This window comes from Tasmannia lanceolata, unplaced genomic scaffold (assembly GCF_043159265.1).
Source record: "Tasmannia lanceolata isolate RefF3 unplaced genomic scaffold, GAP_Taslan_0.1 ptg000007l, whole genome shotgun sequence".
Lineage (NCBI taxonomy): Eukaryota > Viridiplantae > Streptophyta > Magnoliopsida > Canellales > Winteraceae > Tasmannia > Tasmannia lanceolata.
In genome coordinates, this window is record NW_027518684.1 from 12,888,949 (window position 1) to 12,902,886 (window position 13,938).

Below are 13,938 nucleotides of genomic sequence, written 5' to 3' on the forward strand. Positions count from 1 at the left end.
GGCAAATGGGTAACCCGCGCGGGTACGGGTACAGGTAAGAAATACCGGTGCAGGTATGGGTATACCCGTGGGTAATATGGGTATACCCGTGGGTAACTCGGCAAATTTAAAGAAGAAATTATATATATATATATTTAAGAAAATAGACTATATGATGAATGGGTGTATGAACGCATAAAGGTGGTACGATGGATGCACAAGCCTTGATATTTAATCCAACAGCAGCTTCTTAACAAGTCAGCTGCTGTAGGATCAAATATTAAGGATGGGATGATAGTACATGTTTATACGCCCATTCATCATACAAATTTTCATCTACTTTAACAAATATTTGTTTTGGTACAACCAAAGATACCAGTCACATGGTCTGATTGCTTTGACTTGTTTTGTTAGCCCACCCACATAGTATATTTTTTAGTGTTTAGTGTTTAGGCCTTAAGAATAAAAAGTTGAAAACCAAATGGCGGGTAACCCATGGGCACCAACACCCTACCCAGACCCACCCGCGGGCCACGGGTACGGGTATTGAAATTGGTACCCGTACCCCTGCGGGCCGGGTGTACTCGCAGGTACGGGTCCCATTTTGGCGGGTCTAGTTTTTATGGGTTAACATGTATATTTTGAGGGTGAAGGGTATTTCGGTAAAAAATATTGTTAGAAAAAGCAAAATGGTACCCTTTTCACAGGTTTGAAATTGAAGGGGTCCATCTCATTATATTAGATATTTTGTGGTACCTATTACCAAATTTCCTTTCAGATATTTTGTGGTACTGCTTGACCAAATTTCCACAAAGAAAAACCAGGCTGGGACCGTGCAACTATAATCTCCCATATAAAATCGCGCCCCTTCTTACTCTGTCTCGCCACTCAGACGCCGCGTTAACATTCTTTCCCTCATTGTCACGTCTCAAAAACCCTTCCCCTTCTCAGTCCTCTCTGCTTCTTATTCTTCTTATTCTTCTTCTTCTTCTTCTTCTAAATGGAGGCTTCGGGTCTGTGGCAGCCTCGGGAAGAGGGTCTTCGAGAGATCTGCGGCCTTCTCGAACATCACATATCTCCCAATTCCGATCAGCCGTTGATTTGGCAGCAGCTCCAACACTACAGTCAGTTCCCCGATTTCAACAACTACCTCGCTTTCATTCTCGCACGTGCCGAGGTCACCTTTCTTTATCCAATCTCATTTAGGGTTCTTACTATCTCTCAGTTCTTCGTTTCTCTTCATCTGATTCCCATCCACATGCCTTTTTTTTTTTTGGTCTCTACTCTCTTTTAGGGTTCTTCCTATTTTTCAAATTTTTTTTTTTTTTTTTTGATTCACATGGATACGATCGATCTCTTTTTTTTATTAGTTTTTTTTCTCCAGTGGAGGAGTAACTGCTTGTTGAGTTATGTTTTCTTATTCTATTGCTATTATTTTTAGGGTTTTGCTAACGAGTGCCCATTGGAAACTTGATTTGCAATCATTTTACACATGTTTTGAAACTTTAACACATGTTTTGATTTTATAGAAACAAACAATGAAACACCTCTGATTTGTTTGTGGCGAATCAAACCATGAATCAAAACACGTGTGTTTTAAGTAAAGAGTATGTTTCATTGCTTCAGCATCTGTCATGTTTTAGCAGTTCTTATGGAAATGATGATGACCTAAATGTGTAATTCTGTAAGAACTCTGGAGTCAATCTCTGACTTGCCTCATTTGACTTAGTTTTGCCCCTACCGAGGTCAATTAGAAGTCCTTTGTCTTTCTCGAGTTAGTAAAAATTTAAAAACATGCTGTGTCAATCATCTCTTCGCCTGAGTTGACGTGGTTATACGATCGGCCATTTTTTTATCCAAGTACAACATTTTAATCACTTAACATGTCAATGTTCGTTGTTAGTTGTATCAAGTGATCATTTTTGTATCACCAGGTTGTGGGAATGATTATTTGTAGAAATCCTCATCTCGGTCCTTTTTATTAATATATTTGGCTACCATTTTCAGAAAAAATAAAATAAAATAAAAAATCCTCAAATTTCATCTGCAGTTTTTTCAATGTTATGAATCTCAATTCCATAATAAATTCTATTTACCTCAGTGCTAGCAAATGTTTAGACATCTCTAAGTTGTCTGATATGCTAGTGGAATGTTACTTTCTAATTTTTTGAACTGGAATATTACTTTCTAATTTTTAGTGGAACATTTATTGATTTTCTTATTGATTCTGACACTTTTTCCAGTTTTTCTATATTGATCCTGTCAGCATTTAGATTTTGTCATTTACTTTTCTTTTTGGACATATTCCTTGTTACTGATGAGTAAACTTCTATTTGCTTGTTTCAGGAGATGTTTGAAAATTTCCACACTGTTTACTTAATTTTTCTACTTTAAGAGTTAACATTTTTTCATTTTACCTTTGCTTCTTTAAATAGGGTAAATCGGTGGAAATACGACAGGCAGCTGGCCTGCTTTTGAAAAACAATTTGAGAACTACTTTCAATTCCATTGCTGCTCCCCACCAGCAATATATAAAGTCAGAGTTGTTGCCTTGTTTAGGGGCACCAGATAGGCACATCAGGTCCACTGTTGGAACAATTATCAGTGTTGTCATTCAACAAGGACAGGTTTTTGGTTGGCCGGAGCTGTTGCAAGCCCTTGTTCAATGCTTGGAAAGTAATGACTTAAATCACATGGAAGGTGCTATGGATGCTTTATCCAAGGTAGGTGCCCCCCCCCCACCTGTGTGTGTGTGTGTATATATAATATGGGAAATGATATCAGCACCATAGTTGTCAAACTCTTACGAGTCGTATGAGTCAATTCTCGAGTCGAGTCACCGGGCTTTCGTGTCGAGTCGCCTCTGTCGAAAACTCTTACGAGTCATCTGGTGACTCTCTTACGAGTCGCTCCGAGTCAAGTAAAAGAACTATGACTCTTACGAGTTGTTGGGCCAATGCTTTCTTGCTTTGATGGTTGAAAACTTGGAAGTAGGAACTTAAAACTTAATTATTTTTGTTCATGCAAGTTACAAGCATGTATTTATTTACTAGTAAAATGGTGGGCCCCACGCCATCAAAACATGGGATGTAAAACGGCGGGCTTCAGTCAAATGCATAGGTTTGGGTAGGGACAGTGGACACCACCTTGTTAATAACATTAGGTGTAAAATGGTGGGCCCCACTTTCTGCATTAGTTTGGGTCAAGGTTTAAAATTTTGGTTTCGGTACCGGTTTCGGACCCTGAAATTTTGAAATTTCGGCCAAAATCTGGTACAAAAATCGAAATTGTTATTTTATTCAATATTAAATTTCGGCCGAAATTACCGAAATTTCGGTTAAATGTTAAATTAATTTTTTAAAAAACAAATTTTATGGGTCAAATTTCGGAAAAACCGAAATTTCTGCTGAAATAAATGACCATTTCGGTTTTTAGTGGTTTCAGTGTCGGTGATGATTTCGGTCGAAATTTAAAACCATGGTTTGGGTAGAGACAGTGGGCCCCACCAATCCTAGGCATGGTCATTAAATATTGGGCCCCACCCATCATAGCATGAAGTGTAAAATAATTAGTCCAAACCATTCAGAAAAAAAGTTGGTCCCATGGTGTATGCATGTGTTTGGATAGAGTTGGTGGGCTCACCGGATTAAGGATAAAATAGTGGACCCTACCCATGCTATTCTTGGGTATAGAATATGGGCCCAACCCCACCCCATCAAAAGTTCAAAACATGACGTAGGGGAAAATGCTTTCCAGGAAAAACTTTTTCTGGAAGGTGAATGACATTTGGAAAGTTATGTGCTTAGTATATATTTTAGATGGATATTTTTGGCTTAGTGCTTTATCTATGTGCAATTGGTTCATATTTTTTTTTTACATGCTTCATCGTGTGAGATATAATGATATTTTTTTCAACTACATTTCTACTCTTTTCAAAAACTCTTACGAGTCACTAGTCGAGTCGAGTCACGAGTCATAAAATTAAGAAATCGAGTCACGAGTCGAGTCACGGTTTGACAACACCATATTTTATTTTCACAAACCATCTTGTCTTTTAGTATTTAAAGAGCTTTCAAAACGTTATTACATTTCCCAAAAAGCTCTCAGGAGCCAATTAAAGAAGAAAAGACGGCTGGGTTTGTGCAAATATCCAAATACGGTCGTGCTGATAACATTTCCCTATATATATCATTAGCTTGTTCTGTTAATAATATTTAAGAAACAACTTCAACAGTAATGACTTCGAAGTCAACTGTATGAAAGAACCTATGAATGCTTTATCCAAGTTTGACTTCTCCTGTAACCATATGATTAGCTTGTCAGATAATTGACTTGTTTGATAAATTGTATCTTTTGCCAAGATCCATTGTTATTTACTTCAAAAGCTATTTAATTTGAATTTTGAACACAGACATCATTAGTTTGTTCTGTTAATAATATTCATTGGAAGTAAAAACTTTTAACAGTAATGCCTTCAACTGTATGGAAGAAAATATGAATGCTTTATCCAGGATTGACTTTTTCTATAACTATATCAGTAGCTTTTCCGATAATTGACTTGTTTGATGAATTGTATCTTTTGCCAAGATCCATTGTTATATACTTCAAAAGCTTTTTAACTTGAATATAGACACCCTTATCATTATCATCCAAAAAGGCATGTTAAAAAATACATCTTATATTCATAGTCTTTTTTCATTCATTCATTCATTTATTGTACGTTAATATGCCTATTTCTATATAATTTACATACTTATTTAATTGATCTTTTAGAAAAATCACCATTTAGTGATGAATTTTCGATTCTAACATGCTATTAAGCATCCTTCGGTGTTTTGATCAAGCATCCTTGGGAGTTTCTCCTCCACTATCTCATTTGACACTGAAGAACGAAGCCCTACTTCTTGAAAAGAAAACTTCAATATCTCTCTACTCTCCGATCTATTCATTCCTTGTTGTTGTTTAAAATTCCTCCCAACCCGTCCTACATCATTGGATATGAAGGCTGTTATCGTCAAGTGGGCAGGCCAAAGACAGGAATCTAGGGGCTACTCAGCCAATGATGTTATCCGTGACTGGAAATCAATTGCAATTCAAAAGAGCAGGAAGAATGAAATAGCAACAATATTGAATCCCCCCTCCCATCACGTTATCAAATTAAACTTTGATGGAAGCTCGCGAGGCAACCTGGGTACATTGGGCGTTGGGGTTTTTTTTAGGAACCACTATTGAGAAATGATTGGAGTCTTCTCCCAGGAAATTGGATTCACTAATTTTGTCTAAGCGGAAGGACGGCCTCTTCTTACCTGTCTTTTTCTCTTCTCGGAAAATCTTGCCGGTGATCCCTTAGTAGAAGGGGACTCGTCCAACGCTATTTCTTGGGAAAAGAGGGCAAGTCTAAGTCCCTAGGAACCTAGCTACTATTGTACTTTAAACACTTGGTCTTAGCAATGAGATACATCCATCCTTTAAGCTTGTTACCTGCAGCGCAAAACTGCCGGTATTGACTATTGAGGGAAGGGGTGGTGCACACAAACCTAATCATCGGGGACAATTACCCCCTCTCCTAATGGGCCATCCCCCCTGGTTGGGTGCATTGCTAGTATGTTTATATCTTGACGGGCGTAATGGACACGTTTGCAAGAGATGGAGCTAATCGTAGGATTTTCTGACTGACTGAGGACCTTTTTTCCATTAGATTACAGTATGGAAATTTTATATCTATTTTTTTTACTTAGTTTGATTTTATCGAGCTTTGCACTGATAAAGTTTTTGTTTCCACCTCCCCATGCGTTGTTGTGTTTTGCTTTTATTAATAAACTTTCTGTTTTCTTTCAAAATGAAATATTATTCTATTAGGTGTCTAATATTATTTGGAGGGCCAAGATGGTTCATCGATGGCCTAGTTTATTTTGCTCCTGTTTATATGAAGTGTTATTTTCCCTCAAAACATTTTTACCACTTGTTTCCTAGGATTGATTATAAGTAGGTATGTTATTATCTTATTACTTAGAATTTGACGATCGACGAGGGTTTCCCTTAGCTCAGATTCTTTTTCCTATCGGTCAGAAGGTTGAGTTCCACCAACTGTGAAAAATCCCAGTTTGAAACAGTAAATAGCTCTCGCAGTTAGAGTGAAGTCGGGTTATCACCAAGTGCAAGTGGTGGAAGGCGTTGGAAGACTGCGTTAGAGACAAGGCATGGGTTATATGAATGGATTGTCATCCTAATCGGCCCTCCTCTTCTTTTTTTTTCTCAAGTAAGCTGAGATTGAACCCGTGACACAATCCACCACGTGATTGAGCTACGGGATCAGCCCCTCTGTGAGTTCTATTGAGGACCGAGCAAGTGCAAATTATCCTTGTGTATGCTGCTTGTTATACAATTCTGTGATTTTTTTTTTGTTTTTCAATATTCATAGTTCGTACTCATTCACTAGAGGGGGCGAGCCTTGGCACAACGGTAAGGGTGCTCCATACCTGGTGGTCACGGATTCGAGTCACGGAAACAGCCTCTCAGCAAAGCAGGGGTAAGGCTGCGTACATCTAGCCCTCCCCAGACCCCGCTATGGCGGGAGCCTCTTGCACTGGGCCGCCCCTTTATAGTCCGTACTCATTCACGTGCTAACCTGGTTGTTTTTTTTAGATATTGTATTCTTTACATTCTTCATTTAATTATTTGGATCAATAAGTTCCATTTAGAGGTGACTACCCCTATGGAATACGAGATCGAAGTGTAGACCTCCAAATTGCCTCCCAAGTCCCATTCTTTTTGTATTTGTTTGTCATGCTGTCTTTATTATCTGATCGTAGGAGTGGGCTATAGCATCAGTCATTATCAGTCGAGTCTCAAACATTCTCTCTAACAGGCCATGTTTCTCTGTAACAGAGCATGTCTTGAAGCAAAATGGTAATGCATCGTTATAGAACCGTGCTGTGGCATAATCAAGTAAATTATTGTCATCACTCTTGAATTGAATGCAATTGATATACCTTCGTTACTTTTGGTGAAAACATTCATGCACTTGGCCTTCTTTATTTTGCTTGTGATTGTCTTTTGCGGACCTAATTTGGTTTGTTTGTTTTCTCTATCTATTTTACCGCAAACTTCAGCAGGAATCTCATTTGCTTATCTTCAGCAGATGACTTTGCCTTCTCTTTGTCATTTTGTTTCTTTCAATTTTTTATTGCTTCCATAATGCTCATAAGCTCTATAGACTCATCATTTGAGCATTTGTTGCGTGGTGCAATGTCATTACTAGTTGAAGGTGGTTATGCTAAACATTAATAGAATTCTTACACCGTAGAACTGTTTTATATTTTACCATTCAAAAAAAGAAAGAACTGTTGTATATTTTAGAAGTCGTGAGCCATGCAATGTTATTTATAATAATATCTGATGGATCTGTTATATATTAATTGATCAAGTGGCATACCACAGATTTGTGAGGACATTCCAGAAGAGCTTGATAGAGATGTACCAGGATTAGCTGAACGCCCTATCAATATATTCCTGCCCAGACTATTGCAGGTTAAAGAGTTTTTAATGGCTATAGTTGCATAATTTAGCTTTTAGTTTGGGTTGGTTTGATAGTTGTATTATTGTTTCTCCTGAGATGATGTTTGATTTAAAGCGTTTATTTGCTTTTCTGATACAGTTATTCCAGTCACCACATGCCTCGCTCAGAAAGCTTTCCTTGGGTTCTGTAATTCATTTTATTGTGGTGATGCCCACAGTAAGTTATTTCCATCCTGTTTATTTATTTTTCTTTCCAATTGGACCTTTAAGGTTGTTAAAGTGTTCTATGAGGTAGAAATATTTTCTCTAAGGTCTAAACTGTTATCATGGCGCAGGCTTTACTTTTAGCCATGGATCAATACCTCCAGGGCTTGTTTCTTCTTGCTCATGACCCTGCTGCGGATGTGCGAAAACTGGTTAGTAGATTCTCAGTGACTATTGGAATCCAAGTGCAATATGAGACTGCCATTGTATCACACTGTTGCACACAAATTCTACGTGAATGATATGGGAGATTTCTTAGTACTTTTCATGCTTGTACAAGTTTATGGTGATGCGTGTCTAGTTAGAGGTATCTCTTTGACGTAGCTGGGAAATGTTGACACAGTTCTCAAAAAGTCAACTGGACTCAGAAATTGCTCTTCCTATTTCCTAGTTTGATTTGACCAAGTCAATAAAAGACTTTTTAGTTTTACAAAAAGTGACGAGTTAATCATTCTTGTAACTAGGACTAAGGGAGCCTCATTGCTGAACAAGTCAATTCATCCGAGCTCTGAGTCATTCAGAGTGTTTTTGAACCTTGCTTTCAATATCAATGCGTTCTTATCTCTTTCCAGATATCATTATGTTTGATGCTAATTACTTTAGATAGAGAACTGATATGCTGATGTTCAGTTGCTAAACCCAAAAAATTTTCATAGGTCTGAAAATTTTGGTCTAGTACTTCTGTACTTTTGCACATGGTTTGAAATTTTAGTCCGATTTCGGACTGAAATTTCGGATTTCGGCTGGGACCGACACCGAAGGTACCTTGATTCTGTGTTAGTCCCAAATTTCAGCCAAAATTTTAAATTCCGGTAATTGCGGCTATTTTTTTTTCTCGGAATTTAGAATTTTATCCTAAATTACGGCCAAATATTCGGAAATTTCCTATTTTTTTTATCGAATTTCAGCTGAAATTTCAATTTCGGCTGAGGCCGAAACCGAAATTTCAAACCGTGCTTTTGCAGGTAATCCACCAAAGAAACCAACAACACACCATTCAATAAACTGAAGACATAACTCAACAGCTGCAGATTAAGAGAAAATATGGATATTGACACATATATACATCAAGATATACAGATATGCAACATTTTCTTTGGCGGGATAGGCTGTTGTCTGTGTATAGGTATGCTTTATGCTATATTTGACTATTTGAGCTCATGTGTAAGAGATTAAGGTGCATGTTAACTTACCCAAGGTTTCGAAAATGGAATCGAATCATAAATCGTAAGAGGTTCGAATCGTAAATGCTAAGATTTTTTAGATTTATATATAAAAATGCGAAAAAAGAATTAAAAGATATAAAAAGGTCAAAAATAAGAATAAAATGAATACTTATCTATTCTTCATTCAAGACCATTAAATTAAATATAAAATTCTATGGTTAGTAATCCAAAGCTCAGACTAAATTTATCGTACAATAAATCACTTAACAAAACACAAACTATATTCATCATACAATAAATCATCATATAATTTATCACAACTATAAACAAAGCACATACTCAAATCTATAATCATCACCATACAATTAAACATCATACAAAGAAGTGCCACTAGTAAACAAAGTTTATTAAAATGATTTCCATATTGAAATCACAAACAGCTCTCAAAATCCAAAAGAAACATGCCTAAATCATTGAAATCACAATTACTTATCAAAATCCAAAACAAATTGAACCTGAATCATTGATTACAACATTGGTCTTCCTTCTTCAAAAGCATCATGTCTTAATGAGCTAATTTCATATGAACAATGGTTTTCCTTCTTCTCCTTCTCTTCTTCTGCCTGGAAGAGCAAACCGCCAGCAGAAAAGGGTGTAGAAACCGCGAGTAGGTGCAGTGTAAAACACAATTTATGGGATTTCGGGTTTTCTTTACTTGTTTTTAGGTTATAAGTTGGGGGGGGGGGGGGGGAGGGGGAGGGGAGGGGTTATATACGATTTATTTCTTATCGTAAAGGGCCCACCATAGAAAAATAAGTGAACAAGAACAAAAAAATAAATAAATTAAAAATCGTAAAAATCACACTAAGAATCGTTTGAATCGTGCGCTTTTACAGAAAACGATTCTTCCTTCCGATTTGAACCGTTCAACCATCGATTCGATTTGAGTCATACGATTCAAATCGTAAATTGTACGATTTTAACAACAATTAACTTACCTATCGCTCTTCATTTGGGCGGGTGTATTCACTGTCCACAATTTTCGTTTGTCCTCCTTTTCTCCCTTCTTCCTTCTTTTGTCTTTCTCTCCAATATTTTCTTCTCCTCTGACCATACAAAATGTGTTGGGTTCCATCGTCAACTTTAACATTGTATCAGAGCGCGGGTATTCTAGATCTTGTTCAATATCTAGAAGAGGGATAGGAACAAGAATAGGTCTTGTAGACACTCCATTTTGCTCCTCGTTGCTTATGAAAGCCAGCGACAGTGAACCCAATGATGAAGGCACAGTGAACCCAATGATGAAGGCACATTTCCGAAAGGATTACAGTGTTTTATACACTTGTGGGACGGTAAGAGAATCCGAACCTAAGCATCACTCAAAAACCAATGCCTGAGGACCTTGTCGATGAAGCAATCATACCCATTTCTAGGACCAAAGTATCTTTTTCAAAGCACCCAAGCCCCGAAGCTCATCCCAACCTCCAAAGGCAAGCAAAGTAGCCTTGTACACGGATTGAACCGCGCACGAGCAGACGCATGGCTCCACGTACAAGGTTTCTCCTTTTTTCGAAATTGGCAAAGATGAATAGTCCCACATCGACCAAAATAACGATTACTCCATTCCATGAGCCTATAAATGCATTTAATCCTTCCTAAAATGAGGGAGGATTTTTTGGAGGATTCCCAATAGGAAGATTCCTCAAGAGGGAGGTCCCACAAGTGGAAATCCCCAAGAGAGGAAGCTTCTCTCATGGAACCCACCTAGAGGAGTTTTTCCTTAGCAAATTCCTTTGTGGCCCAACAATGTTGAGATCCAAGCACAATTTTTCCCCAATCTCCCTAGGCGGTTCCACATCGGGGTAGCCCAGTTCGCACCGATTAAGAAGTTGGAGCGTCGGACAGCTTAGACCGCTCGTGGGAACACCGCCACACCCCATTACTGCATCATCCATTCCACGCTACAAGGGTAATCCCTTCACTTAAGCTCTAATTAACTTTTAACTTAAATTAGGGATTAGTGAGACCCTAAATAGGATAATTAATAAGGATCCAAGAGCTTTCGTCCCAGTAGATTGGGGCATAGGGGCCTTTAGACTTGGGCCCACTTGCCCAAATCCCCAGCCCACATCTATTGGGCCCATGATTCATTAATTAGGATTACGGTAAGTAGGCATGAATACTGGCAAATCGACCCTATGATCTAGATTAATTCGAATTAATCAAGGCACAATAGGGCTTTTAGGAAGTAGGCCAACCCATAGTTGCCTGAAACTCCTTGGGCGGGTGGGAAATCCGTTTCCCCAAAAACTCATTTCTCGCGGTTGGGAGACTCGTTTCCCCTAAAATGAGGGAAACACGTTTCGGAAACGTTTCCAAGATATGATACAAAATTGGAGAAATGTTTCTGAAACACAGGGGACGCATATGGAAAACTTATATAAATAATGTGTAAACACGTGATAAATGTATGCAACACATGTAGAAAATGCATATGAAACGTGTAGGAAACATGTGTGGAACTTACGAAAATCATTTTGGAAAAAACACATCATTTCCTAAGACGTTTCTCGTATGATTTTCTATTGTTTCTCGTTTCCCCTGTATTTTTTTTTCATGCGTTTCCCGTTTCCATTTCACGTTTCGTTTCCCGAATTTGTTTCCCACCATGGTAACTATGGGCCAACCCATGGCATGATTCCTTAGTCCCTTAGCCCACACACTCCCCCCTCTCTTCCCCACCTCTATTCTTTAGATTAATTGAAAGATTGCAAGGAACAAGGGGTTAGATAGGATGGATCAGATTTGAGGAAAAGGAAAAAAAGGGAAAGAAGGCTCAGGGACTGCCTAGAACAGAAGGCTGGACTCCTCACCGCACGAGTATTCGGGCAAGGACGCTTACATACCTCTCAACCGTCGGCATTCCCCTTCCTCTTCCTCACTATTCAAATATTGAAAGGAGCCCCCAATTTAGCTTGTAAATAATCCCAACTACATGTAATCCCCTCATTTTTAGTAGAGACCAATGTCAACTTGGGCCGAATTGGTGCCTAACACCTTCCAATTCTGTAATTGGAATACGGACCCAATACTGGGAATGTAGGACGGTGGCGACACAGTCATTGGGGTCCTAGGCCCTATCCTTGGCGGTGGCGACTACCAATTTGCCCGATTGCATGGGAAAATCCGAATTAAGGGCACGTCGGCCCTCAGCAAAGACTTTTAGACCATCAAAGACCCTAATCAGCGAACAAGCAAATGACCTCTCACGTGGTGTGACAAAGCCCCTTGGAAGCCCACCTCCTACACAACGCAACAACAAGCATAGGAGGAGGGAGGCCACCAGTGGGCCGGACCCCACAGTTATGCACATTAACTGAAAATCCTAATTCTTTCTTTTCTACTCTCGATCATCCCACCCTAGATCTACTTGAAACCGTAAATTCTGTTTGAGATTTGTAAATCCTATTTCTTTACTTCTTTCAAAACCATAGTCTCCAATCTATTCGAAATTCTAGCTCTAAGCTTCTGCCCTAGATATGTTCAAAATTTTGTCTATATCTAAATCCTAGTTCTTTAATCCTTGTTCTCTAAATTCCAGTACCAAAAACCTATATCTAAGCCCTGGTTCTCCAAAAGCCCTAGTCGAAAGCCTGCCTATTGGTGTGATTCTTTGACCAAATCCTTTAGATCTAGATTTTTGAAGCCCTAACCCAAGTCTGTTTTGAAATCTTAGTTCTAATTTTTTTTTGTAACCCTAATTCATATGCCCATATTTTTTGAAACCCTAATCTTCTTCTTTCCATCTGCTTCTTGAACCCTAGGCCTTCATCTGTACTCTTTGTGCACAAACAACCCATGGATCTTCTTGGACTCTTGTGCCCTAGAATGTTTGAGTTGGTAAAGGAGGAATATGTGTTATACAGTCTTTCCATGAAGTCATTCTTGTGAAGAGTACCTGCGCTTTCATCAAGTGTGGGTTGTTGTACTTTCTTGGCTATGGATTGTTGTGTATACTTGGGGTTGCAGTCTTCTCACTCTTAGCAGTTGTGCACTTGTGCCTTTGTGTGAGGACTACTACAGCTCGTACGATGCACTGCTACATCCCACGAAGCTTCTCTGTGATGGGTGCTTCAAACTACTATGTTGCTTTGCTTCAAAATTCTTCAAACTCATCAATGAATATCCATATATGGAGACTGCACATGATGCTTTTCTTCGATAATAAGACTTTCTTTGATGTCTATGCTGAAACCGTGCACTCCATAGTTGTTTAATAAATTTCATATACCAATCAGACTAGGTAAGGGGTTGCGTACTTGCTCTGATAATGAAGGTAAATTATGGTTTTGGTTTCCTTCTTATTTCCTTTTCCTTCTTTAATTTGGCACACCAGATGTCGATTGTTCTGGTTGTAGAGTGGTTAATTCCTTGTCGACCAACTTGCATGAAATATTTTGAAATGGTATCGTGACTCTTTCCAGTGATTGTTTAGTATTGGTGGTTGATGGAAAAGCTTATCTTGCTCTTGCCATACTTTTATGATTGCCAAGTGATGTTTTTGACTTTTTTATGAAACAGTTGATTGCTTGATAATTTCCTCGTGATCAAGAAACTTATTGATATTTCTTCCCTTTTGGATGGCTCACTAGATGATATCTAATTTTGTTTTTGACTTTATTTCGAACATTCCTTGATTTTTATCTACATTTTCTGCCATGATGCACAGGTTTGCACAACATTGGTTCAGCTAATTGAAGTTCGGCCTTCTTTCTTGGAGGTGGGCTTGTTAATTGTGTGTGATGTACATTTGATTACTGTTCTTTATTATATAATATTATATTCTTTTTTTGAATTAATTTTTTCTTTTGTAATACTTGCCACCATCTGTTAAGCACATATTATATAGGAAATGATAATGAAATTTTATATTTTATCATTAAACCTAGAATTGAACCATGTAGTTGGACTGCTATCTGCTTATTATTAACTTCTCATGGTGTTATGTCTT

General features: G+C 38.2%; 1 protein-coding gene across 1 annotated transcript in view; it reads left to right on the plus strand.

The window, feature by feature from the left end:
• Nucleotides 1-774: 774 nt before the first annotated feature.
• The window catches only part of LOC143881951 (transportin-1-like), a 45,370-nt gene continuing 32,206 nt past the window's right edge, over nt 775-13,938 (plus strand). Inside the window, exons 1-6 of the mRNA XM_077385305.1 lie at nt 775-1,156; nt 2,415-2,702; nt 7,420-7,509; nt 7,637-7,714; nt 7,833-7,913; nt 13,657-13,707. Of these exons, the coding sequence (XP_077241420.1) occupies nt 980-1,156; nt 2,415-2,702; nt 7,420-7,509; nt 7,637-7,714; nt 7,833-7,913; nt 13,657-13,707 (765 nt within the window). The 5' untranslated portion in view covers nt 775-979. The remainder of the gene's footprint in view (nt 1,157-2,414; nt 2,703-7,419; nt 7,510-7,636; nt 7,715-7,832; nt 7,914-13,656; nt 13,708-13,938) is intronic.